The sequence below is a fragment of the Nansenia antarctica genome, assembly GCF_963989245.1.
Source record: "Nansenia antarctica genome assembly, chromosome: 1".
Taxonomy (NCBI): Eukaryota; Metazoa; Chordata; class Actinopteri; order Argentiniformes; family Microstomatidae; genus Nansenia; species Nansenia antarctica.
Window position 1 is genome coordinate 68,322,841 of NC_137674.1, and position 25,169 is coordinate 68,348,009.

Genomic DNA, 25,169 nt, shown 5'->3' on the forward strand with positions numbered 1-25,169 from the left:
CCTGACCACAGATTTATTAAGCCAAAAAATATTTTTGTCCAGGACAACAAGGCAAATCTGTCCAGCAAACCAGCCCGACCTACCCAGGGTATTCTGGATGTTTTTTTTTTACTTTTTATTAAAAGTGACTACAATGTGAGTGTGTTTGACTTATTAATGTGTATGTGAATAAAGTATGTTTATAGAAAAAAAGAAATAAAACAGCAGTATCAGCACTCAGACTACAGTCTTTAATTATTCATTTGTTTTACATTATTAGGATTTCTGGAATTCTTCTATCTAGAATAATTATCTTCTGAAACTCAGTGGGTGGAGATAGTTAGAGCAGATGTCTTTATTTCAAAATGACAAAAAATACAATTTCAGTGGGAAAACTCAGCTCTGCAGGTTTGAAGATGATCCATGGCCATGTGTGGTAATTTGGGAAACGCAGTATATTAACTTGACCTATGACATTTCCAAGTTCATATGATTTCTTCGAGTATGAGCCTGCGAAGATGTAGGGTAACCAAAATTACAACTATGTACTCCTGCTCCAGAGATATGTCATCTCTGCGTGGCCATTTGGATTATTTGGGTGGGCAAAAGCAACAATGTAAAGAGGATGTGTGGTTCTCCAGCTGCACAGCCGCAGAGAGGAATGGATGCGAGGAGATCGGCCCAGAAGATCACCGGCGCCCCCATCCCCTCTCTGGAAGAGCTGTACAACACACGCTGCCTCAGGAAGGCCTCCAAGATCTCCAGAGACCCATCCCACCCTGGGTACGAACACTTTGCTCGGCTGCCCTCGGACAGGCGGTTCAGGACCATGTTCGCAAGGACAAACAGACTGAAGCTCAGCTTCTACCCCAGGGCCATTCAGGCCCTGAACACAGCAAAGACCTAGGTTCTAGGCCCTGGACAATCTAGACAATTTGATGGCAGCTACTAGATTGAAATCAAGTGCAATACTGAAACACAACTGTGAACATTTCAAACCTGCAAACTGCGACACTTTAAATGAATGTGCAATAACACTATGTGCAATATGACAACCCTCGGGTACATAAGGTTCAGAGATAGGAAATGTTAGAATAGGTATAGCATAGCATAGAGTACAGCACAGTGTTTTATTTGTATAGTATAGTATAGTGGATAGTGTACATAGCCTTTATTTATGTAAACCAGCTCTTTTCCCTTCTTGTTTTTAGTTTTTTTTTTCCTAGCACCAGGGGAGCCCCTGCTCCCAAATTTCGTTGTTTGGTACCTGTACTATATCAATGACAATAAAGACCATTCATTCATTCATTCAAAACACACACCCTACCTAGATACATACAATGTGCAGGTTTTATTTATTTTACAAACATCATTGGCAACTGACATGCAGTTTAGGGGCAGGAGATGGGCACCTGCCCAATAGTAATTAGCGTTTTTCTGACAATAATATAGGTTTTGGATTGGTGGTTTTTGGTGGATTTAGCGGTTTTGAGACTGTGGCTAGGCTGGAAATTGTCAATCCCATCTGGCAACCCTGCATCGGAAACCCGCGCGAGAGTAGCGCGGCTGTTTAAAGGGGAACTAAGCGATTAAAAGGAGACATTTTTGCCGACGGAAACTGTTCTGAGAAATCTAAACACGTTTATCGTTTATTGTCGTTATTATACATTTATCCCCCCGAAAATACATGTTAATGTAATTAAATCTAATACTGGAGTTAGAATAAAAACACACATCACAGATACCTTTTTGATACTTTATCTACCAGCGTCCTCGATTACCTTGTATCATCAATTACCTTGTCTATCCACAGGATGGCGGTAGAACCACACCGTGCTGATGAAGGATCTCTGGACTCAAATCTCAGCTGTTCAATCAGGCCTACCTGAAATTCTTCCATTAGAAAAATTCGGAATATTATATAACAGACACAGACAAAACAGTCAAGCTTTCATTTGAAACACCATAATTATCTTGACTGACAAAGTCATTTTAGCCAGGCAAATAATGATCTCCCTTCGTCCTTACTGAATGTGTAATGTATGTCAGGTGTAGGTATATGGCTCTGCTCGGCACAGGTCCTTATTCATGGAGGGTTTCTACAATATTATGGGATAGAATAGAATGTTCAATGGATGCCTGGTGACACAAAACTGATTAGATAACAAATGTTATGCCAAATAAAAATAGCATTATTCTTTGGAACAATAAAAGTCTTTAAATCTTTTACAAACCCAGAAACACTATCACGATTAAAAGAGAAACAGTCCTCTTTGCATGCCTATGGCCCGTTGGGTAACAGTGTGGGGCATATAGCATGTAATTGAGAAGCCACAGGACACAATACACTCTCTGTCCCACAGGGATAATGACTATGAATGCCTGCCCTGTAAATCAATGTCTGGGGAGACATAGCGTGTTAAACATTGTTAGCAGTTGACCTCGCATAGAGACGGTTACACCCTGTATGAAGTGTTATGATCTGCTCTTATCACAGGCACGGATACCCCCTTACATTGCTTATTGATTTACGACTCACATTGCCAGGCATGTTTGCACTTTGACATGATCATTCCCCTTCAGTTTGACTGCAAGAGGGTTGAGCTGGCTGGCAGCGAGGCTGGAGAGAGAGAGTGTACAGCTACAATTACAGTGTTGTTGAAACTGGATCTATAAAAACATCACTCTCTCTACCCATGGACATTGATAGCCCTTGTTCAAGACTAATCGAACCATCTAGTATCTAATATCTAGATAGCCCTTGTTCAAGATTGAATGATAACAACAATCGCTAGGAGGCGTGAAATGAGCTAACTGCCGCCATATCACCAAGCAAGCCTAACCCTTGTTATGATGTTATGTTCATAACACCGGCACAAGTTGACAGGCTTGTTAGCGACATTATCTAAATTCCAATTACGTCCGTGGCACGTTGTCCAAAAGGGTCACTGTCACCACAACTGTTTCCATGGCAGCAACGTCATTGTTGCACAGGTTGTAGGTTGATGGCAACCGAGATTGCAAAAAAACATGGTGTTTTTTCCTCAGTGATGGAGTCACATGATCAGGAAGGCCCCATCCCTCGCTGTGTCTCCTCTCTCTGTCCTGCTGTCACACGCTGACACGCTTCGGGACACGACGCAGCTTGCTGCCTGTCTGTCACCGCAAAGGTCGTATCAACGGAGGTCTGTGACACCAGCGTCTCTTCCTAAGCCAATAGCGACGGGGCGCTGAACGGAAACCTGACGACCAAAACAACAGTGATCGCCGGGGGGGCTTCGGAGCCACACGCTAACGTCTGACGGCCGATAGGGCATCTGTGGCTCAGGAGGAAGAGCCGGCATCTAATGATCGCAAGGTCGGTAGATCAGCGGTTTGAGCCCCGGCTGGCCACATGTCGAACTGTCCTTGGGCAAGACACTGAACCCCAAATTGCTCCCAAAGAGTGGCCCGGCACCTCACATGGTAGCTTGCCGCCATTGGTGTGTGAATGTGTGTGTGACTGGGTGAATGAGAGGCCTGTTTATGTGTATCTCGTGCCCCTGTCTGAGGCGTTAGGTCACTGGTGTCACACACACACACACACACACACACACACCCGGTCCTCACAGAAGGTGGTGCTGCCTGGAGTGTGTGACCTGCTGTTGTCGTGACATTCATCTGACGGCTATTTCTGTCCCCCCTTGCAGGTCACCCTGGCCTTCGCCGACACAGCTGGAAGTTTTTAGTGTTTGCAGACTCAAGCGGAGCAGCCGAACACACAACATCCATCAAGGGACAAGCAGCCGAGCGTGAGAGAGAGAGAGGGACCCCTGCTCTGCAGAGACAACCGTGCTTAAGATATGCACCACGCACCGCACGGCATCCTGGGAAGAGACAGTGTATCTGTGGTGTGTCAGGGGTTTGTGTTGTCGCACTGATGTGATCACATCTCAAATGGACTGCACTTATATAGCACCTTATTCCAACGCACTTTACAATAGCCTCTCATTCACCCAGTCACACACACATTCACACACCAATGGCAGCAAGCTACCATGCGAGGTCATGGCCAGGCCCACTCATTGGGAGCAATTTGGGGTTCAGTGTCTTGCCCAAGGACACTTCGACATGTGGCCAGCCGGGGCTCGAACCGCCGATCTGCCAACCTTGCGATCATTAGACGCCAGCTCTACCTCCTGAGCCACAGCCTCTACCTCATGTGTAGATAATTAGGATTCCCTCTGTGAGCACCAGCAGGACCACACACTGGCCTGTAAACCAGCCAGCAGCCCTGACTCGTTGCTGACCGATCTGGGGTCCTCTCTCCTCCGCTGTTTGATACCAACCTCCTCTGTGCATCTTTAATCCCATTTTCCAGCTCACTTCCCAGTGCCTTGTGTCCTGGCTTCTCATTGGCTGCCTGCAGCATGTGGCTCTTCCAAAGACCCCCGGCCACCTCCTCCCTCCCCCCCCTCCCCTCCCCTCCCCCATCGCTCCAGCTGCTATGGCAATGACATGCCAGACTGCCCCATCTTCGTTCCTGCTCACCCTAAACGTAACATTACTACATCTGCCACTCAGGCAGCTTAACAAGTGTCAGCGAGATTTAGTGCTCACAACTTACAACCTCATAGTGGTTTATGTATATCTGGTAACACATGTAATTGCTACCATCTGGGTTATGCTTCCCCTGTGCCAAAATGAGCCCACCATAAGACAAGACATCCCTGCAGTTGGAGATATACCCCCCATGCAGAGCAAGAGGAAGTAGGGTGGCGGTTACTCTGCTCTCTAACATGGAAACCCGACGTCCCCCAAGCTGAAAGCAGAGCTGAAAGCAGAGCTGTAATGTAAACCGTCGGCTCTCGTTGTCACCAACGAAAGACGCTACAGTTAAACAACGGACGGGCGCAGTCAGACCAATGCAAACAAAGGCTTCAGTTACCTGGAGACGGTGTCTGCCTTCAGCGCTCCAGTCGATAGCGAAAGGGGAAATTAACATGACTATAGATCATCCAGCACAGGACGGCATGTCACAACACATGTCAATACAGAGGGTTTATTGTCCTCGCTTGTCATCGCAGAGAGACAGAATACTAGCCTAAAGGCCGTTATTCTCTCAAACTTGCTGCCTCGTTTCACTCTGAATTCTTCTTTTGTCGAGCCTCGCCTACTGTACAGAACTCAGTATGATATGAAACATGCTCCACTGAGTACTGTAACAGTGAGGCAAGTCTCAACATTTATAATACAATTAAGTTTATTATGACACATTCTAGCATTGTGACATCCGCTCACTGCAGCAGCATCAGTGTGTTAGTGATAAGATGAATGTCAGATGAATGCGGAGACCGAGAGGTGTTGCTTCCTTATGATATTTAATTAATGCTCGAGATAGACAATTAAGATAAAGTTTAATCCATTACACAGCGCTGGGCCAGCCTCTCTCAACACACGGCAAGCAACGGTGAGAGACTCGCGCCTAATGACACTTTGCAGCGGCCTTATATGCTAGATTTCCGCTGACACCGGAAACAGCTGTCCCTTGCCAATCATCGGTCACCCGTCATACATGTTTACATACTAAAGTTAGAAGCTAGCTTGCCTCTGCTTCCCTACCATAACGGTTTGTTTGTTCCGGTCACCAGTTACCTGACTCTCAGTCAGCTGACCGTTCGTTCCCAAATATACTGATCTATTGACCCCAGTACCCATATAAGTCTACCACCTGGCTGACCACCACAAGGCTCCCCTGTCCTTAGATCCCAACTGGTCCCCATCTCTATATTTGGCTCAGGTCCAGTTACAGAAACGCATGCTGACTCAGAGTGGTCAGTTTATGTCCTGAGAGTGGACACACTTAAAGTATGTTTAAGGTTACACAATGAGTATTGCAATATTTGATAGGCACACAGCATCTTGCACATAGCTACACAAAACGCATCATATCAGCTCACTCTTTTTTGTCTTCTCTAATGGACAGTAACTTTAATTATTTCTCTTTCTTTCCCCATGGTTGAGATCCCGCATTCCTCCCCCGGAATCGTCTTTAAATGACTTTTCCCATGGACAAATGCAAGTTCCCAGTCATGTGGCCTGACAAAGTGAACAAACATCTCACTCCACAATTGACTTGGCATGAGTAAAAGGTCACTTTGTGGTTAACTACTCTGATTAATAATCACCTCCTTTGGATAAAAACCTTTGTTGTTTAAAGGAGAAAATATCCAAATAGGTTTCTCATTGCTATGTCTAACTACTCATTACAAATGAAGTAGGTATCATTTCCATCATTAATTCAAATCACATGTTTTTCCATAGTTTGTTACATAATTATACATTTTTTAACAAATAGGGATATCGTCAATCCTTTTCTTTAGGTGTCTTCGATATCCTAGGTCGATCTTCAACAGAGGGACCATCATGCTTTTCCGGTCGCAATGAGGCACTATCTGAGACGCTGGAACATTGTTGTCTTTCGCCTTCTCGTCCTCTTGTATTGTTGCTGTGTTATTGAGAGACTCACAGTAGAAATTATTTCATTCACCCTCATGCTGCTTGCTCAAATGTTTTAACAGTGTTATTGAAACTCTAAATCCTTACCCCCTACTTTTCTCTCCCCTATTGTTCTATGTCCCCATTGTCTGATCTTAAAGGTTTACTCCTGTTGTGGTGAATACGTACAACAATTGTCAACAAACTGGCAAACTCCTGCAACTGAGTCTAGTGCGCTATTTGGTTTAACTCCCTGGATGTCACGACGCATGCGAACAAGATTAGTGTCAGAGTCTTCAGTTAAAGTAAAGTCTGTTTCGTTAGTTAACACCCAGAGCGTATACAGAACCGATAGAATTGTGGCCATCCATCTTATGCACAATGAGGCCAGGATCACACGGTGTCTCCCGTCACGCATCGTCTGTCCGGTATCTCTTGTCCTAGTTTCAATCTTAATTCACAACAACATCAAGAATAATTGTTAATAGCAGAGATAGTCATCATTATGGTACTGAAATCAGTAATCGTTTCATAATACGTGTTTTCCCCTTTGCTTGGTTCTCATCGTCAGAGTTGAGAGTGGGTTGGGCCCCCTGTGGTCCCCCCCATCTAGTGAGTTATGCACTTGCCTGCTGAGACATTTTTAGATACAGGGATTGCACAATCGTTAAGTACAGGTAGACAGACATTTAGTTTCTCTCAAAATGGTTAACTCGTCCTTCATCAATGCTCCTAGAGGAAACAAAAAGATTTGTCATTTGAAGTTCATGCCATGGGTATTCAAACTAGGACGTGTTGTGAAAACCGTGAACCGTCCCTTTAATATCCAAATCAGTTCTTCAATACTTAGTTTATTTACTGTCAATGTGCAATCTGAGTCAATTCCCATAAGCATACTTTTAATGAGGTAGATAGGTTCTATTCTACCCGTATGTTAAAAATTCTGATCACAATCGTTACTGATGGCTTGAATCCTTCCCCGTTGGTCTATGTACACTATGAGCTTATTTTGCATTAATATTTACATTTGCTGTGAACATTTAAATGTTCTATCCCTTTCTTATAGTCAAATATTTCTCAGTCAATCACCCGTTGGTTTTAGTAGATTTATCAGAGACATTCTTGAGTCAGTGTGAATGGTTCTTTATCATAAATGTTGCATCAATGTGTAATGCTCGTGCATTCAGCTGTTGGCCGATTAACACTGTTGATTGTGTAAAATACCGTCATATTCATATGTGTAATTGCTTTATCAAAGTCTGTAGTCTGTCATGTCATTATCATGTTTCCGCTTTCAAACAGAAAAACAACATTTTCGTTTACAGTTACACAGAGAATTATCATTTGTGGTTTCCCCTTTCTCTCATCCGTCAATCGTTCACTGTCATTTCAGCCCCCACTTCTGTTAGATCGGCCCTCAGCAACGCCCCCGTTGTTAGTCCGTCGCTCATTTTCCCTGCAGTTTCTCGGTTCTGTCAGGAGATAGAATTGGCAAGAGTTGTGTTGTCCGTTCGGGATTATTCATCAATCAAAATGTCACATATTCCTCTTTGCTTGTGTGAACATCAACAGTCATCAATGCATGTCTCTGTTTACTAAGTAAATTCAAATGTTACGCTTACTGAGTCAATGCAGAATTGTATGATAATTACAATAAGAGACAACTACATTTTCATGTCTAACACTTCTATGTGTTCTCTGCGTGTCTGTGTCACCGAGCTGCGTCTTGTTTGCAAGGGCAGTTCTATTAATAGTGTTGTTTCAGAGCGTCGTCCCTGGTGCAGCGTTGTGGAGCAGTGTTTCACCCCTCGTCTCTTTACCACTTTTCTGCTGTTGGTGCTAAGCTATTTAGCTTGTCCTGAAAATACAATAGTTATTCATTTCACTCTTTATCATTTGTTTACAATATGTTAATCAATACAAGGATTATTATTACTTAACTCAATGATTTCCCTATAACTCTATCACTCGACATGCTTCACGTAAGACTTCATTACCCATAATGCTTAGTATTCATTCCAACCCTCTAGTTCCGTGTATTGCGCCAGCTCCAAGACTTGTGGTTGGTATCGCTTATTAAACAATCCCAAAGCTTCTAATTCCCTTATTCGTTTTTCAATCAATGCTGGTGTCATTGAGAAAATGTCTGGTGTCGATAATTTGAAGTTTTTCGCATCGTCTCCAATACCATCTAGAATCATATTTGTAAAGAATGCGTTAGGTTTGTCATCTAATTCCAAATTCGCCTTTTCTCTCCAGGTATTTTGGAATCTGATTACAAAGTCAGACATTGTTTCATTAGGCTTACGTTTACAATTCAGAATTTGTGAGATATCACGGTTTTGGCTAGCATGTTTGTTTAGAAATTTAGTTAATTGTTCAATGTGAGTCACTTTGTGTTGTTTATTAAACCATGGGAATCGTTCATTAATTGTATTACCTCTACATGGCCCATCATTATCTTCATTCAAAGTTTCACAAGCATTTATCAAAGTATCAATTTCAACATCTGGCATTAACGTGATCAGAATGTATCTTAAATCCGTGCCATTCAAATTACCATGTAGCAACATTGTTTCATACCAATTTATGAATCCTTTTGGGTTAATCAAGGGTCTGGGTGCGTCGACTATGATTGCAGATACGTCATTCAGGGTTAATGGTTTATACAGTACTTTCTCCTCTATATTTAACAATGGTGCCTGCACCTGAACCACGCTGCGTATCACAGTCTGCTCCGCCTGTTCCGGCTGTACGGGAGGAGACACGCTCCGTATCTCTTTTACCTTGGGTATAGGGTTAAACCTATTGTGTTCCTTCTTTCTGACAATATTACCAGGCCATTGATTAGACATTATTACCCATGCTTGATAGACTTCTTTCATGTAATCAATATCCCATAATGGGTCGCAAATGCTTTTGTTTGATATCAAATATTCATCAATAATCTTTAGTTTATTCTTTTCAAAACTCCCGATACTTGGGAAATTATCGTCACTCCATTCCGCAATCTTTGTTAGAAACGGTTCTGCATAGAATGGTCCTAATTTAAGTAAAATCCATCCTTTTGGTGTCACTGTATCAGTGTATTTTATCGGAATATCAATTGTGTGTGGATCAATTTCCAATAGTTTCTTAATAGATTTCTTTTCCCCTCGTGGCAAGTCCCTAACCGACTTGTACTTAATAATCCGTTTTTCACAATTTGCTGTCCTAGACATTCGATTCCCCATGTTTGATTAATTACACTGCACACAATGTTAGTAAAAAGGAATTCTTTTATCTAAATTGTCTCGTTAGAGCTTTATAGTTACACCATTCGTGTCATATACTTTAATTCAGTCTGTTGCATTGCGTCTCATCAAGGTCATTTAAATCCACGTCTCATCTGTTCTCTCCTGTCTCAATAAATCAATCTTGTCACTCAAATCTGTTGCGCTCTAACATTAACACAAATACCGTATCCGTTCAACTTCTTATCGTCCTACAACTGTCTTTTTACCGCTGACCTATATCTTTCATTATCATAAACCCACATTACTAGGCCACTTAAACACTTTCTTTAAATCACACTTCAAATTACATACCATAACCACTTGCGTGTCAATACCTTATTCATTTAACCATCTTAATCAACATTCTACTTCATAGTTTCAATTGACTCAAGCGTGCTGCAGTTCACCTTATTTCCTGTCACATACCTCAATATGTCTGTACCTTACAGATAACCATAAATAAAAACCCCCGGAATGCCCAATTCCGTTTAATCAATTCTTCTATGAATTAATCAATATCCAGTGTCAGTATTAATCTCCTCCAGAGTGACACCTAGCATCTCTGTCCTTTATAACGTATCCTAGATGTGGATTTATGACCTTCAATGTACACAGCAATACTCAAGCTTTAATATTTAGTCAATTTTAATCATTGGCCCCCCCATCATCAAATTCATCCCCTTTCCTTCATTCAAGGAAAAAATTACAGGTTTTTTTCTCTAGAACAACAATTCAGGTTAAGCACACAACCACACTGGTTTATCTGCCTTACCTGTCTCGCTGAATCTAGGATCCTGTTCGTTAAACGCCAATTTGATAAGATGAATGTCAGATGAATGCGGAGACCGAGAGGTGTTGCTTCCTTATGATATTTAATTAATGCTCGAGATAGACAATTAAGATAAAGTTTAATCCATTACACAGCGCTGGGCCAGCCTCTCTCAACACACGGCAAGCAACGGTGAGAGACTCGCGCCTAATGACACTTTGCAGCGGCCTTATATGCTAGATTTCCGCTGACACCGGAAACAGCTGTCCCTTGCCAATCATCGGTCACCCGTCATACATGTTTACATACTAAAGTTAGAAGCTAGCTTGCCTCTGCTTCCCTACCATAACGGTTTGTTTGTTCCGGTCACCAGTTACCTGACTCTCAGTCAGCTGACCGTTCGTTCCCAAATATACTGATCTATTGACCCCAGTACCCATATAAGTCTACCACCTGGCTGACCACCACAAGGCTCCCCTGTCCTTAGATCCCAACTGGTCCCCATCTCTATATTTGGCTCAGGTCCAGTTACAGAAACGCATGCTGACTCAGAGTGGTCAGTTTATGTCCTGAGAGTGGACACACTTAAAGTATGTTTAAGGTTACACAATGAGTATTGCAATATTTGATAGGCACACAGCATCTTGCACATAGCTACACAAAACGCATCATATCAGTTAGGGAGAATGTTCTCTGCTTGCTCAAGGGATCGCTGGTTCTCTTTGCATAAAATAACGCCTCAAACAGTGACATATCAAAGTAAGAGATGCTATTGAAGAGGAACTAAGCGGCGCACAGCTCAATAGCCAATCTTTGTGAGGCAGGAGGCAGATAGGAAAAAAACAAGTCAAGGCTTCCAGGAATCTTTTATGACCATCAGTTTTATTCCAGCACAATTTCTTTTGTGTTGTAAAATGGCTGTGCAGCTAGGAAGAAAGGGAGGAGTACAAAATGGAAAATTACAGACAGTTCTAGTATAATTTGTTAAAATTTTCCTAATGTCTTTGTTTCCTAAAACCCATATCTAGGAAAATAAACTTTTCCCTGCCTTTCTCTTTGGAGAGACAGTCAAAAAAAGATGACGCTTCATTTCCAGTCACTCTTACGTTGAAGGGCAAATCTCTCACAGGACCGGTGAGATGAAACCATAATATTTATGGGCGATCATTGAATTAGCTCTTTATCTCCCAAGCCAGCAAGCCCTCTCTGCATTTCATACACAGCCTTCCATGGTTAGAGGAGTCTACTACAACTAAATGCATCCTCTGTGCATTATTTCAACATCAGAATCTTCCCTGGCCTCCTAAGTGTTACTCCTAAGTGTAACCATTATGTTAAAAACATGTTTGTTTTGTTGACAGAATAGCTGCATCATTGCAGAGCCGTGTCTGGATTTCCCTTCAAAGTAAAGAGTGATTCCTTCCTCAATGGCCCAGGTTCAATAGGACCCCTGGTGCACCCCTCTTTCCCCCCCTAAACAGATAGAAAGGACTGGTTAGATCTAGTGGGAGAGGGGAAAGGACTGGTTTTAGAGGTGTGGTTTTCCACAGTGTTCCATAGATCAGGGGGAGTACCAAGGTGGGGGGGGGGGGGTTTGGGCTGAACCTGGGCCGATGAATCACTGAGCTATGCGACAGTGCAGGAGCGAAGAGCCTGGCCAAGCTCTGGTTTCATGAAGCACACAATAACATCCAGGTCAGAGGTCAAATAAAAGAGAACAGGGTAACACTGAGAAGTGACAGGTTCTAAACCTTGCTTTTTCTTTTCTTTTTTCTTCTTTAAAACATTCAACATAATTTCAAAGTAAAACAAATCAGAAATATTACGGACCAAGAGAGAGGAGTGGGGGGGGGGGGGGGGGTAGGGGGGGAGAGATAACGTTGCAGTCACTCACAACAATGAATTCTTCCTCAGCTTTGTTATGTACAAGATTAAACATACCATGACGTAAAGGACAACAGTTCAAGTAATTTAAAACGAAATAAAATCTGACCACTAACAGTGATTTGCCGTCAACTCTGATGTCACAGAGCAAAAAAAAACGACATTAATTATATATATATATATATCAAAAAAGGGGCGGGGGGGGGATGAGGAGACATCCACACACTCACTTAGGCAGGTTATGCTGTAAATGTACAGTAATGACACCTACGGATCTTTAAGCCAAAATCTCAATTTTAGAATGCTGAGCGTCAGGCTAGCTCTGTCTATAAAAAGTTTTTCTTCTTTGTAATTTTTTATATATGTCATTCCCCCACCCCATGACACACTAAGCGTATGGCTTAAATATTTGTAAAACTATGGAGTCCAATGGGGGGGAATTATTCAGCTTCTCTGGCTTTTCAGTCTGGCTCACTGAGATCCAATCCTAGGACAGAGATCCACTCTCTGCTCTGTGTAGCTGCACCATGGCCCTGTGTGTGTGTGTGTGTGTGTGTGTGTGTGTGTGTGTGTGTGTGTGTGTGTATGCGTTCGTGCATGCGTATGCACCAGTGAGGGCAGGAGTTGTAGAGAGAGGGGTGTTGAGGAGAAACCTATGTTACAGATGTAAACAAGTTATATTTTTTATGGGGGGGGGGGGGCTGGAATCAGAGTGCTGTCCCAGGAGCCATCAGTGTTCCGTCATCAGCATTTGGGCTCTGCCCACCCACACCACACCCCCCCCCCTTCCACACACCCCACCCCCCTCCCTACCTCCTACCCCCCCTGCAGCCCCCCCAATCTAAACCAGTCCCAACCAGAGCCTGACGTCATCGCCAGCGTCCCTTTAGGCCCTTTAGACGGGGACCACCAGTGTAAACACGACCCCCCTTCAGTCAGCTCAGAATACTTCTGTCTTCAGACAGAGAACGACACACAGATTCATTCAATAAAAAAACAACGTCTTGACCGACATCCACAACGACAGTCAGCGAAAAAAACCAACAACGACAACTTCAACAACAAATGCGATGGCCGTTGTTGGGGTTAAAGAGGGGAGGAAAGGGCGAAAACAAAAAAGTAGACAAAAACAAATAAAAACAGCAACAGCTACCGTTCAGGAATATTTCCTGGGGTGGAGGAGAGGGGAGGGGGGAGGGAGGAGGGGGTGGGCAGTATGGATCCTTAGTGCAATGGAGGCCAGAGGAGGGGTTGGCTGTGGAGTCTCTACATGTACATACAGCCCCTCTGTCTGGAGGGTGTGGCCCCAGCCAACCAATCAGCAGGCCTAGAGGTCCAGCTAGCCAATCAGCAGGCCTTAGAGAGGTCCAGCTAGCCAATCAGCAGGCCTTAGAGAGGTCCAGCTAGCCAATCAGCAGGCCTAGAGGTCCAGTGGGCGGTGGGCGTTCTCACCAGAAGGGCACTCTCACTCACACACACACACACACGCACACACACACAACCACACACGTACACACACACAACCCCCCCCCCCCACACACACACACACCCCCTCTGTAACTACAGTGAGAGCCCAGGGAGAGTCCGGTCCAGAACGACCTCAGGCAGAGTCCAAAACCTCATCCTTGATTTTAGAGTAAAATTGTCTGTGTGTTTGTGTGTGTGTGTGTGTGCGTCAGTCACTTAAACATCTATGGCGATGTGTAAACATTAACGTGTGTGTGTGTGTGTGTGTGTGTGTGTGTGTGAAGGAGAATGAAAGAGTATACTAGTGGTGCATGTGCGTTTGAGTGTGTATTATAGTGTAAACATGATTCATGTTCATATGTAGATTGTGTGTGTGTGTGTGTGTGTGTGTGTGTGTATTCATGTATCCAGGGGTAAAAAGCCTCCATATAGTGTTTTTCTATCCCAGTCCCTCTGCTTTTGTAACTGTACATTCATCCATCGTTAAGGGGCTGGCCACGGTGCCAGGCCCGGGGTGACCCAGGGTCATATACGCCCAACGCTGTGCTGCTGGGACGCCCTTTCATCAGTGCACATCAGAACAGACAGCAGTAGAAGTACTGGAGGATGTTGTACCACAGGTAGCCTGAACAGAAGGCGAAGAACTGGACGAAGCAGAGCCACACCGGGTCAAGGGTCATCGCCCGGGAGACGGCCACCTTCTGCCCCTTGGGTGGAGGGAAGGCTCCTTTAGGGAGGCGGGGAGAAAACACAGGAATGAAACACAGGAAGTAAACACAGGAAGTAAACACAGGAAGTAGACACAGGAAGTAGACACAGGAAGTAGACACAGGAAGTAGACACAGGAAGTAGACACAGGAAGTAAACACAGGAAGTAGACACAGGAAGTAGACACAGGAAGTAAATCATCAGAGCTATTGTCAATGTGAACACATTTAGGCTGCATTTACACTGATATTCTCAGATCCGATTCAGGCCTCAATCAGATACGAATCGTATATGTGTCATTTCAACTGCAGTCTAAGCAGTCAAAGCTCAATTAATAACGCTCAATTCTGATTTGCACGAAAATACGACGGTCTTCGCATTCTGATGACGTTTGGCGTGAGTTTCACAGTGAAGTGCTCTTTCTTCTCCACCTTAAAATGTGTGCAGTGTTTTGCAGACCTCTAAACATACTTCGGAAAGCAATGGCTTTATATTCTAATATATATAAAAGGGATTATCATTTCTGTCTCGTTTGTGCCTATTGCAAGTCCCAGCTGTCTGTTTACTTTTGTTTTCGATACACGCATGCGGGTCGTTTCAAGTGTTAAGCAGTGTAAGCACAGGTATCAGATATGGGTCATTTGAAAAAGTAGGTGTAAGCAGGCATTCACATTTTTGGGGGGATATAGGCATTACGACCTGCGGTGTAAATGCAACCTTCGTTATCTATGAGTAGATACAGACAGAACAGAATCATTAACACAGAGGCAGCAGCGGGGTAAGAGTTAGAAGAGAGAGTCAACGGCCATGATAAAAGAAATCGGTAGCTGTTTTTGTTCGAGACAAAGTGCTTTTGAAATTCTGGTGACGTGATCCAAGCGCTGACCTTTGACCTACCATTTGTATGCTTTGGTGTTTACATGGATAAGCACACTATTAGAAAACATAGCATATTGTATGTTTTGAATTTAAAAAAATAAAGAAGAAGAGTTGGAGAGAAGAGAGGGTGGAGAGAGAGGTTAGGGTGGATGACCTGAATGAAAAGCTGAGAAGTTAAGACAGGGGGGTAGTGGTAGTCTAGTGGATAGTGAGTTGGACTTGGGATCGGAAGGTTGTGAGTTCAAATCCCGCCTGAAGCCACACCACTACTAGTGTGCCCTTGGGTAAGGCACTTAGCCCTCAGTTACTCCAGGGGGAATGTCCCTGTAATTCGTAATTGTAAGTCGCTTTGGATAAAAGCGTCTGCTAAATGGCAAAATTAATTATAATAAGACACGGTGTGGCTGGGGCTGAGAGAGATGCAGCCATGACAGTTCTGTGCTGCTCTGGAGCTGAGAGAGATGCAGCCATGACAGTTCTGTGCTGCTCGGGAGCTGAGAGACAGACAGCCATGACAGTTCTATGCTGTTCTGGAGCTGAGAGACACAGCCATGATGGTGCTGTGCTGCTCTGGCCTAGCTGAGAATACTGACCTGTCTCGTAGAAATGGGCCAGCAGATCCTCCTTCTCCACAAACCGCTGATACAGCCAGTCTGTGAGGGGCCCTGTCTCCACAGGAACCTCCTTTATGGGGTACACCCTGAGAGAGAGGGGAGGGGAGGGGGGGCAGAGAAGAAAAAGACAGCGTTATTAAAGTCCTACTCAGCAACGGTTGGCTGCATTGATCGGTCTGAGGCGGCAAAAAAGGCGTCGTTTAGGCGTCTAAAACTGAGGGTGTCAGACTCTGTCCGTGAGCACAGTCTATCAGTGTAGTGTGTGTGTGTGTGTGTGTGTGTAAGTGTGTGTGTGTGTGTGTGGGGGGGGGGGTGTTCCGCCTCAGCTCTTTCAGGACTTCATTAGTCTGTAAGCATATCACTGTGACAAGGGGGAGACAGTTGTGCTGAGAGGAACAGAGCCTGCCCCTGACCCAAGGGCTTCTGGGATGCACGCTGAGCACATACAGACAGAGCGCTGAACGCCGCCGACCTTTCTGCCTCGACGGAGGAAATCACTGACTCAGTCACTGAAACGGCTGAGTACTCACTTGGGGTGTCAATGTTTTGACACCAGTCATTGGTCACTTACTTGTTATTGCTCTTATTATGTTTTAGTTTTTTATTTTATTGTTGCACTATGTACGTTTATGTATTTATTGAGTCACAATGTATTTGTATATCCTGGGTCTCCCTCAGTGGTCCCCGAGTTGAAATGAAGGCTTGAAATGAAACTTGCCAAAACACACGTGCACGTCGGAATAGTTGCAGTTGAAGATTTGTTTTAGTTTGAAAAAAGTGAAAAATAAAAACACAAAAAAACAAGACTTCCCTGTGTGACCAACGACTACGGCGGAGAGATTGACTGTACTGGACGTCTGAGTGACATTGTGAAAAAGAGAAGAAAGAGAGAGAGAAATGGAGGTGACGAGGGTCAATTGTGCAGTTCCCATCTTGACCAGCAGGTGTCCTGTGTGGGCTACTCTCTCTCTCTCTCTCTCTCTCTCTCTCTCTCTCTCTCTCTCTCTCTCTCTCTCTCTCTCTCTCTCTCTCTCTCTCTCTCTCTCTCTCTCTCTCTCTCTCTCTCTCTCTCTCTCTCACACACACACACAGCCAATTCAGAATCACCTTCAGACAGAGCTGAGGTTACAGTCCCCTCCCAGGGAAGAATGATTTCCCATTCACTCATTTACACTCACTCCTCCTGCCATGACATGAGCTAGCTAGCCGGAGAGAGGGAGAGAGAGAAAGAGAAAGAGACAGAGAGAGGGTGAGAGGGAGAGAGAGAGAGAGACGGTGAGAGGGAGAGAGAAAGAGAGAGAGAGAGAGAGAGGACACCAACTCCTATCTGAGGGGAAAGGAACCAATGGGAGCAGCAGGGAGAGAGGGGTTGTTCCAGCCAGGCACAAACCCATTCTGTGCGGTGACTTGAGGATGTGGAATGTGCGTGGTTGAAATGGAGTCGGATAAGGGTGGAAGGGTGCAGCGTACAGTGATAGATCACACAACACACTCCCTAGGCTGAAGGCCCACTGTAAAACCACTACTAGCTCTTTGTGACCAGATTAGGGGGGTGGTAAACACTGCCTTTATGCCACAGGTCACAGTGAGTAATATTCATATGTGGCTGAATATCAAAAGACGATGAAAATACTACTACAACAACTACTACTGTTACTGATACTGCTGCTAAAGCTACTGCTACTGCTACTACTACTACTAATGCTACTATTAATGCTACTGCTAATGCTAATGCTGCTACTGCTAATGCTGCTACTGCTAATGCTGCTAATGCTGCTACTACTACTACTGCTAATGCTACTACTGCTAATGCTGCTACTGCTAATGCTGCTACTGCTAATGCTGCTAATGCTGCTACTACTACTACTGCTAATGCTGCTACTGCTACTGCTAATGCTGCTACTATTGCTAATGCTGCTACTGCTGCTAATGCTACTGCTGACGCTGATACCAGCTCGCCATCGGGCCACCGGGGTGTCACCGTTAAACACAAGCACACCAACACTTTCAGGGGTTAACGACGGCAAGTAACTAAGGGCAACAGGCTCCATGGTAACGGCGTCATCGACAACCTCTAGGAGAATTTAAATCAGTGGTTGACTCCCAGGGCTGTCTGAAAAGCTGTTGATCTAGGTGCAGCTGCTGCGGTGGTGTAGCCTGCCTGCCTGCCTAAAGCCCAATTTATGCTTCTGCGTAGGCTACGGCGTAGGTTGACGCGCACCTCTCCAAAAATGTAACTACGCGGCAGTGCCTACGCAACCGTAAGCACTGTGATTGGTCCGCTTGGTAGCACATGATTCCGATATGATTCCGACTCTCGTAGGCCAAAATGCAGAAGCCATGACAGAAATGTCATTTACTTTTTCTGTAATTACTTATTAATAAATAAATGATTAGTTACAGGGAGCCCCATGGCTGTTCGTTGGGTTTAAATTATATTTATGATAGACATATTTAATGTAAAGTTATCTATAAGAACTATGATTGGTCCGCTTAGTTGCGTCACATTCCGACTCTCTCGTAGGAATGCGGAAGCCATGACAGAAATGTCATTTACCTTTTCTGTAATTACTTATTAATAAAGATTTGATTTTATATTATAACCAACGTATTATCTTAGTTTAATGTCATTTCAATGCATTATGGACATTTTCTTTACAACAAGCATAACAAGAAAAATCGCGATTATGCCACTATGAGAACACCGTTCCAACGGAGCGGATCAACGCGACGCAGAAGTATAAATTGGGAGAGCCCTTGCGTATGCTACGGCGTAGCCGCGCGTAAATTCGACGCAGAAGCATAAATTGGGCATAAGGCCCCCTCTCTCTCTCTCTCTCTCTTTAGTCAGAGTGTAGCCTGCCTACCTACCTAAGGCCCTCTCTCGCTCTCTCTCTAGTCAGAGTGTAGCCTGCCTGCCTACCTAAGGCCCTCTCTCTCTCTAGTCAGAGTGTAGCCTGCCTGCCTACCTACCTAAGGCCCTCTCACTCTCTCGCTCTAGTCAGAGTGTAGCCTGCCTACCTACCTAAGGCCCTCTCTCTCTCTAGTCAGAGTGTAGCCTGCCTGCCTACCTAAGGCCCTCTCACTCTCTCTCTCTAGTCAGAGTGTAGCCTGCCTGCCTACCTAAGGCCCTCTCTCTCTAGTCAGAGTGTAGCCTGCCTGCCTACCTAAGGCCCTCTCACTCTCTCTCTCTAGTCAGAGTGTAGCCTGCCTGCCTACCTAAGGCCCTCTCTCTCTAGTCAGAGTGAAAGCTGATACAGCCCTGTAATTCTAGCGAGGGGAAAGGGAAGTTGACTCCAGTGACGTAAAGGGCGGTTTGGGCGTTTAGTTCAGTTAGCGGGCAGTTGCCCAACACTTCCTCCAGCTGAAATATTCATGCCGGGTCCTTGTTACGCCTGTCCATCTACAGTGAGGCTCCTTATTACCCCTGTCCATCTACAGTGACAGCGAAGGCTCGCCTGATTTGGTCACCAAAGAGAAAAATAGGACTTTAACAAAAAATATCACAATGTGCCAAAAGAGTGTAGAGAGATACTAGGTGCAATGAGTTTTTGTTGTTGTTGACAGTTTGAGAAATCAGATGAGGAACATCTTTGGACAATTATGGGGGGGTTGTTCAATGCAACTCAGGTTGAATCGAGGGCCTTGTGCAGTATAATCAGAGGCCCACAGAGCAATGTTGTGGTATAGAGGTGTATGTATGCTGATGTCTGTTTCTGTGTTCCATGTGCCTGTTTTCAGGTGTATTTCCCAGGTGTGCTGAGCAGCACCGTTTAAGCCAGATTGGTGGACTGTAGACAGAATTAAACTAAAATCTGTTTACATCAATTATATCTGGCAGAGACTTTCAACTATATTTTCTTGATATGAAAATATATCTGTTATTGATAATCTGACTCCAATGGAATGATCACTATGTCCAAAGAATTGTTGAGACTGTGCTTATTTTAGGTCAAATAGAATGAATCAGTTGAGGCTTTAATAATAATGTATCCTTATACATTACATACAGAGAGAGAGAGACAGAGAGAGTGAGAGAGAGAGAGAGCGAGAGAGAGAGAGAGAGAGAGAGAGAGAGAGAGAGAGAGAGAGAGAGAGAGACAGACAGAGAAAGAGAGAGAGATGACCAATGGTCATCACAAACACATACTCACAACATGATGTCAACCTTACTACAGAAACCAGAAACCAGAACCAGAACCAGTCCCTGACCTCTGATTTGACATCATCCTAACAACCACTGTATTGAAACTAGGAGCCCTTGATAAGGAGACAAACCAACCAGCCATCATTCATCTTATTGAAACTGAACTTGATGACATCACAGTTTTGACACCTCAAGACATTCCTACAGAACCCACAGCCATTTCCCTTCACAGGAGGATCCTAAACTAACTTTCCCTTCTCAGTACTTAGCGTTATCGTTGGTGTTGTGCAGCGGTGTGTAATGCCATCGCCTGTAGTACAAGGTTATTGTTTTTGTTGAAGGCGGGAGGGGGGGTGGTGGTTTACTACAGTGTTATTGTTGTGCAGTGGGGTGTAACGCTGTGTGTACTACAGTGCTGGTGGCAGGGTGTTGGAGGGGGGCCACGGCAGTGAGCTCATTTCCACCCTAACCCACTTGGCAGCGGCTCTGCACCTCAACCCGACACCCCCTGCCGTGCGGGTGGACAGCTGGGGGGGGGGGGGGGGCTCTGATTTCTCCTGTCAATAACCTTCAACATCAGCACCCCCCCACCACCACGAAGCCAGGACAGAGCAGGGGCTGGTGGCAGGGGAGGGAGAGGAGGAACTCCAGTGCAGTACATTTACATTTTTGGCATTTAGCAGACGCCTTATTCCAAAGCGACTCACAATCGATACATTTGACTAAGCAAGTGAACCATCAATCCACCAGTCGTGGCAGGAAGAGTAATCTAGCTCAGGCCAGGGCCCATTGGCAGTCGTTGTGATAAAAACAGTACAAGGAGAAACAGTACAAGAAGAAACAGTACAAGGGGGCGAAGTAGAAATCTTAGGAGACACAGTATAGGGGAAAGCAGTGCTGGGGGAGTAGGAGATGTCTCCGTAAGCGTTGTCTGAACGTTTTCAAACTGACACCAGGTGTTTTCCCTCCTACCAGTGAGAAGGTGGAGTGGGGCCCCACTCTTAGATACGTTTTTCTTTTTCTTCTCCTGCCTAAAACGTCTCGTCTTTACATAGAACATGTAGGTATTGGCAACCCTGTATGTGGATTTGGAAGGGGGCTCTGCACCCTGCCTAAAGGTGGAGGGAAAACACTGACTGATCCTGTTATTTATTCTAAAACAACAACCAGGCAGCAACTTTAATAATAAAAAAAACTAAAAAAACAATAACAAGAGGATGTTCTGTGGAAGTCTCCTTCATTAACTCCCACAGCCCCGGCTGTTCACAGGGTCTCTCTCTCTCCCTCTCTGCCCCCCCACCCCACCCGGTGTTGTCTAAGCCCTGCCTCGGATCAACACAATGAGTCTTGCTTGCGTACGATGTCCCTCTCTCCAAGCTCCCTAGACTGACCGGAACTGTTGTCATGGTAACACATCATACAGCCTACATCTCGCAGGGTTCCATGGTGGTCGGTTGGTGGGTTCTAACACAGCTCTCTCTCTCTCTCTCTCTCTCTCTCTCTCTCTCCACAACAGAAGACAGACAGGAGACAGAACGCGACAGAAACCAAACACCCTGGACGATTAACGTCGTGGTAGGAAGAGGAGAGTGCACACGCGGTCTCAGTTACATGTTCTACTACACAGAGACTTTCCCCCCTGCGGCGTTCCCTGTCCCCAGGGGTAACCTACGGTTACACATCCTTGTAAAAGACTATAATTGCTGTTGTCAAAAGTTCAAGACCTAGCAAAAAGAATTGCGCTCGTGAGGTGAAGTCTTCATGGCAGAGTAACTGAGGGCATATATGAGGTCCATCATTTCCTCTGACATTTCACTGAGGTGCCATCTTTATAGACGCAATAAACAAGCCATGAGGGCCTAATACCAGACACTTTATCCCTCGAAAACAATCATAAAGCTGTGCTGCCAATGACTACCAAACTGTAGAGATGACACTTCCTCAATCAGGTGAGTTTACTTGGGAGGGGGGAGGGGATCCACAAAAAGCCCATATCATCCATAGTCCAGGAAATGAGACGTGAGAGTCGGACTTGTTAATCGCTCCATTTAGTCCGCTATCATCTGCTTCCTGTTTGTCCCAGGCCTCACAGGAAGAACTGCCGTTAAAAATACATCAACTGTAAGCTAAAGACCAACGCAACACCATTCTCTCCATGTCAGAATCAGAATCAGAATCGTTTTTGATTACATCCAATGTACAGTAGAGTACACAAGAGTAAAAATCTTTGGCTTAGGTTCTTCAACACTGGCATCATCGTAGCAAGATACAAAAATCACAATAATAGAGAGTAAAGTAAAAATAAGTAAAAGTAAGTAATAAAGTGATATATAATAATAATAATAATAACTTTTTATTTGTATAGCGTGTGATGTTAGTGATGGTTAGTCGTCTACAGCGGAACCAGTCGTACTACAGTGGAATCAATAGTGCAAAAATGCTCTAAATGTCTGCCGTACAATCTAAGGCCTGGTGTCATTAGCAAAGGTGAGCATGATACAGGCGCATATATATCCACTCTCACCTTCCCCTACTGCTCATAAACCAGGGCTGGGACAGGAGGACATGAGGGCTAAGGGGGCAGAGTGCAGGGCAGCAGTATACTGTAGCTGCTTATAGCTGGGGGGGTTGGCATGAGAACAATGTCTCCTCAGCGCAGTGACTAGGGAGTCTGTGTGACAATGACACGGCGGGTTCAGGAGGTCACTGACTCGCCTGCCTGATGACCGTTGAAACGCTCCGCCCACTATCGACATCCTCCACAGAGACTCCAGAGTGTCGGTTAGGCTTTCGTCCCTGAGGCCCTCCTCTACCAATGGAAATCCATTCTGGCCAATCTTGTAACAATCACCGTCTTTTACAGAAACCGTTTAACCCCACGTTGTGTTGTATCGCAGCACTCATCTCAAGACACTCTTTGATTGGTTAGGGACAATCGCCCAATCGCTGATTCGTTGGTTTTCCCACACAAAAGCTCTCTCAGTGTGTGACGTTGTGTCATCCATCGACCCTCGCCGATCCCAGATGTAAATTATATCGTAATTATATCAGAAGTGAACAATAGTCAACGATAACGACCAGGCGAGTCACAGACACAAGGTGACACCGAGAGGAACTACCGCCGTTCTTCATAAGTGAGTGTGTGCGTACGTACGTGCGTGCGTACGTACGTTTATGCGTAATGTGGTTTGTGTCTGCGAGCGGGGCATATTCCAAAACGACTCTCAGCCGTTCGGCCTTCCTGAGGCAGATCCTGGATCAGGAGGAGAGGTCAGAGGTCAGGCTAGAGACGCTCCTCTTAAGAGACAAACCAGGGGAAGATGGACGATTAACCTCCATGTCATCAATCATTAACCTGCCTTCCATGGGGGAGGTGGGGGGGTTGGAGAACCTCTCAGGGGTGTTGAGTCACACACAGGGGCTTCAGTAGCCAATCAGTGTCCCTTCATTACAGGGTCTCCATGGTGACACACCGGACCTCCCAAGGGTCCTTAAAAAGAGAGTAACTTTTCACGTTCAGTATCCCCAAGACTCCATCTCCTAATCCCAATAGCACTCATTACGCTCTTCAACTGACTATTCAGGGGTGAGGGACAGGGGGAGGGGGAGGGATGGGGAGAGGGAGAGGGACAGGATGAAGGGGAGAGAGAGAGAGAGAAAATAAGAAGGGTAAAGAAAAGGGCAAGAGGGAAGAGATGATGTGAAAGCACAACAATCCATACATATTTGTGTCGCTGTGTGTGTGTGTGTGTGTGTGTGTGTGTGTGTGTGTGTGTGTGTGCCCATTTGATGCCCGGGCATCGCTTGCCTCCATAAATCACCTCACTTTCCAAACACCCTCAGAACAGCCGTCAGAAACACACCAAGCAGCAGAAAGAGAAAAACACTGACATGGCTGAAAGGAAATCCTTGGAGAGGAAGAAATCAACCTATTTAACACCCCTCCTCTCCCCCTCCTCCCCCCTCCTCTGCTCTCCTACCCTCCCCTCTCCTCTCCTTCTCTGCCCTCCTCTCCTACCCTCCCCTCTCCTCTCCTCCCCTCCTTTCCTCCTCTCCTCTCCACTGCTGTCGTCTCCTCTGCTCTCCTCCCCTCTTCTCCTCTGCTCTCCACTCCACTCCTCTCCTCTGCTCTCTTCCCCTCTCCTCTGCTCCCCTCTCCTCCCCATCTCTCCTCTCCTACCCTCCCCTCTCCTCCTCTCCACTCCTGTCGTCTCCTCTGCTCTCCTCCCCTCCTCTCCTCTGCTCTCCACTCCTGTCCTCTCCTCTGCTCTCCTCCCCTCCTCTCCTCTCCTCTGCTCTCCTCCCCTCTCCTCTGCTCTCCTCCCCTCTCCTCCTGTCCCCTCTCCTCCCCTCCCCTCCCCTCCCCATCTCTCCTCTCCTCCCCCCCCCGCCTCTCGCAATCCCTCTCCACCTCTACACACCCACATAGCTCTCACATCTGCCATTGAGAGGGTTTTATAACAACACAATCTGGGAGATTGAGATTATGCAAAGAGCGAGAGAGAGAGGGAGAGAGAGAGGGAGGGGGAGGGGGAGGGGTATAGGGAGAGAGAGAGAGAGAGAGAGAGAGAGAGAGAGAGAGAGAGAGAGAGGGAGAGGGAGAGGGAGAGGGAGAGAGGCGAGAGAGACAGAGAGGGAGGAAAAAGGGGATTAAGAAAATGTGTATTGTATGCATACTGGGGATTCATCTCAAATATTCCCAACTCATCTGTCAACTGAAGGGCAAAGCACGACATCCCCCCCCCCCCACCCCTCCATCTCGAACCATTACCATAACCCCCCCCCCCCCCTCCATCCAGACCCAGCACCATCTATATATATATATATATATATATGTATATATATGACGTTTCGGTGCGTCCGTGTAGCTAAGCGACTCAAATGTCAGGTTGACTCAACAAACACACCACCGCCTCCGCGCGTGTTTACAACACCAGGAATGCACAACGCCTCCCCAACAACGCCTTAGA

At 45.5% G+C, this 25,169-nt stretch overlaps 1 protein-coding gene across 2 annotated transcripts in view; it reads right to left on the bottom strand.

The window, feature by feature from the left end:
• Positions 1-14,426: 14,426 nt before the first annotated feature.
• Positions 14,427-25,169, bottom strand: part of lpgat1 (lysophosphatidylglycerol acyltransferase 1) — a gene marked incomplete at both ends in the record, with an annotated part of 38,058 nt that continues 27,315 nt past the window's right edge. For both annotated transcript variants that reach the window (XM_080541184.1, XM_080541183.1), the window contains 2 exons: positions 14,427-14,578; positions 16,032-16,138. In XM_080541184.1, the coding sequence (XP_080397310.1) occupies positions 14,427-14,578; positions 16,032-16,138 (259 nt within the window). The remainder of the gene's footprint in view (positions 14,579-16,031; positions 16,139-25,169) is intronic.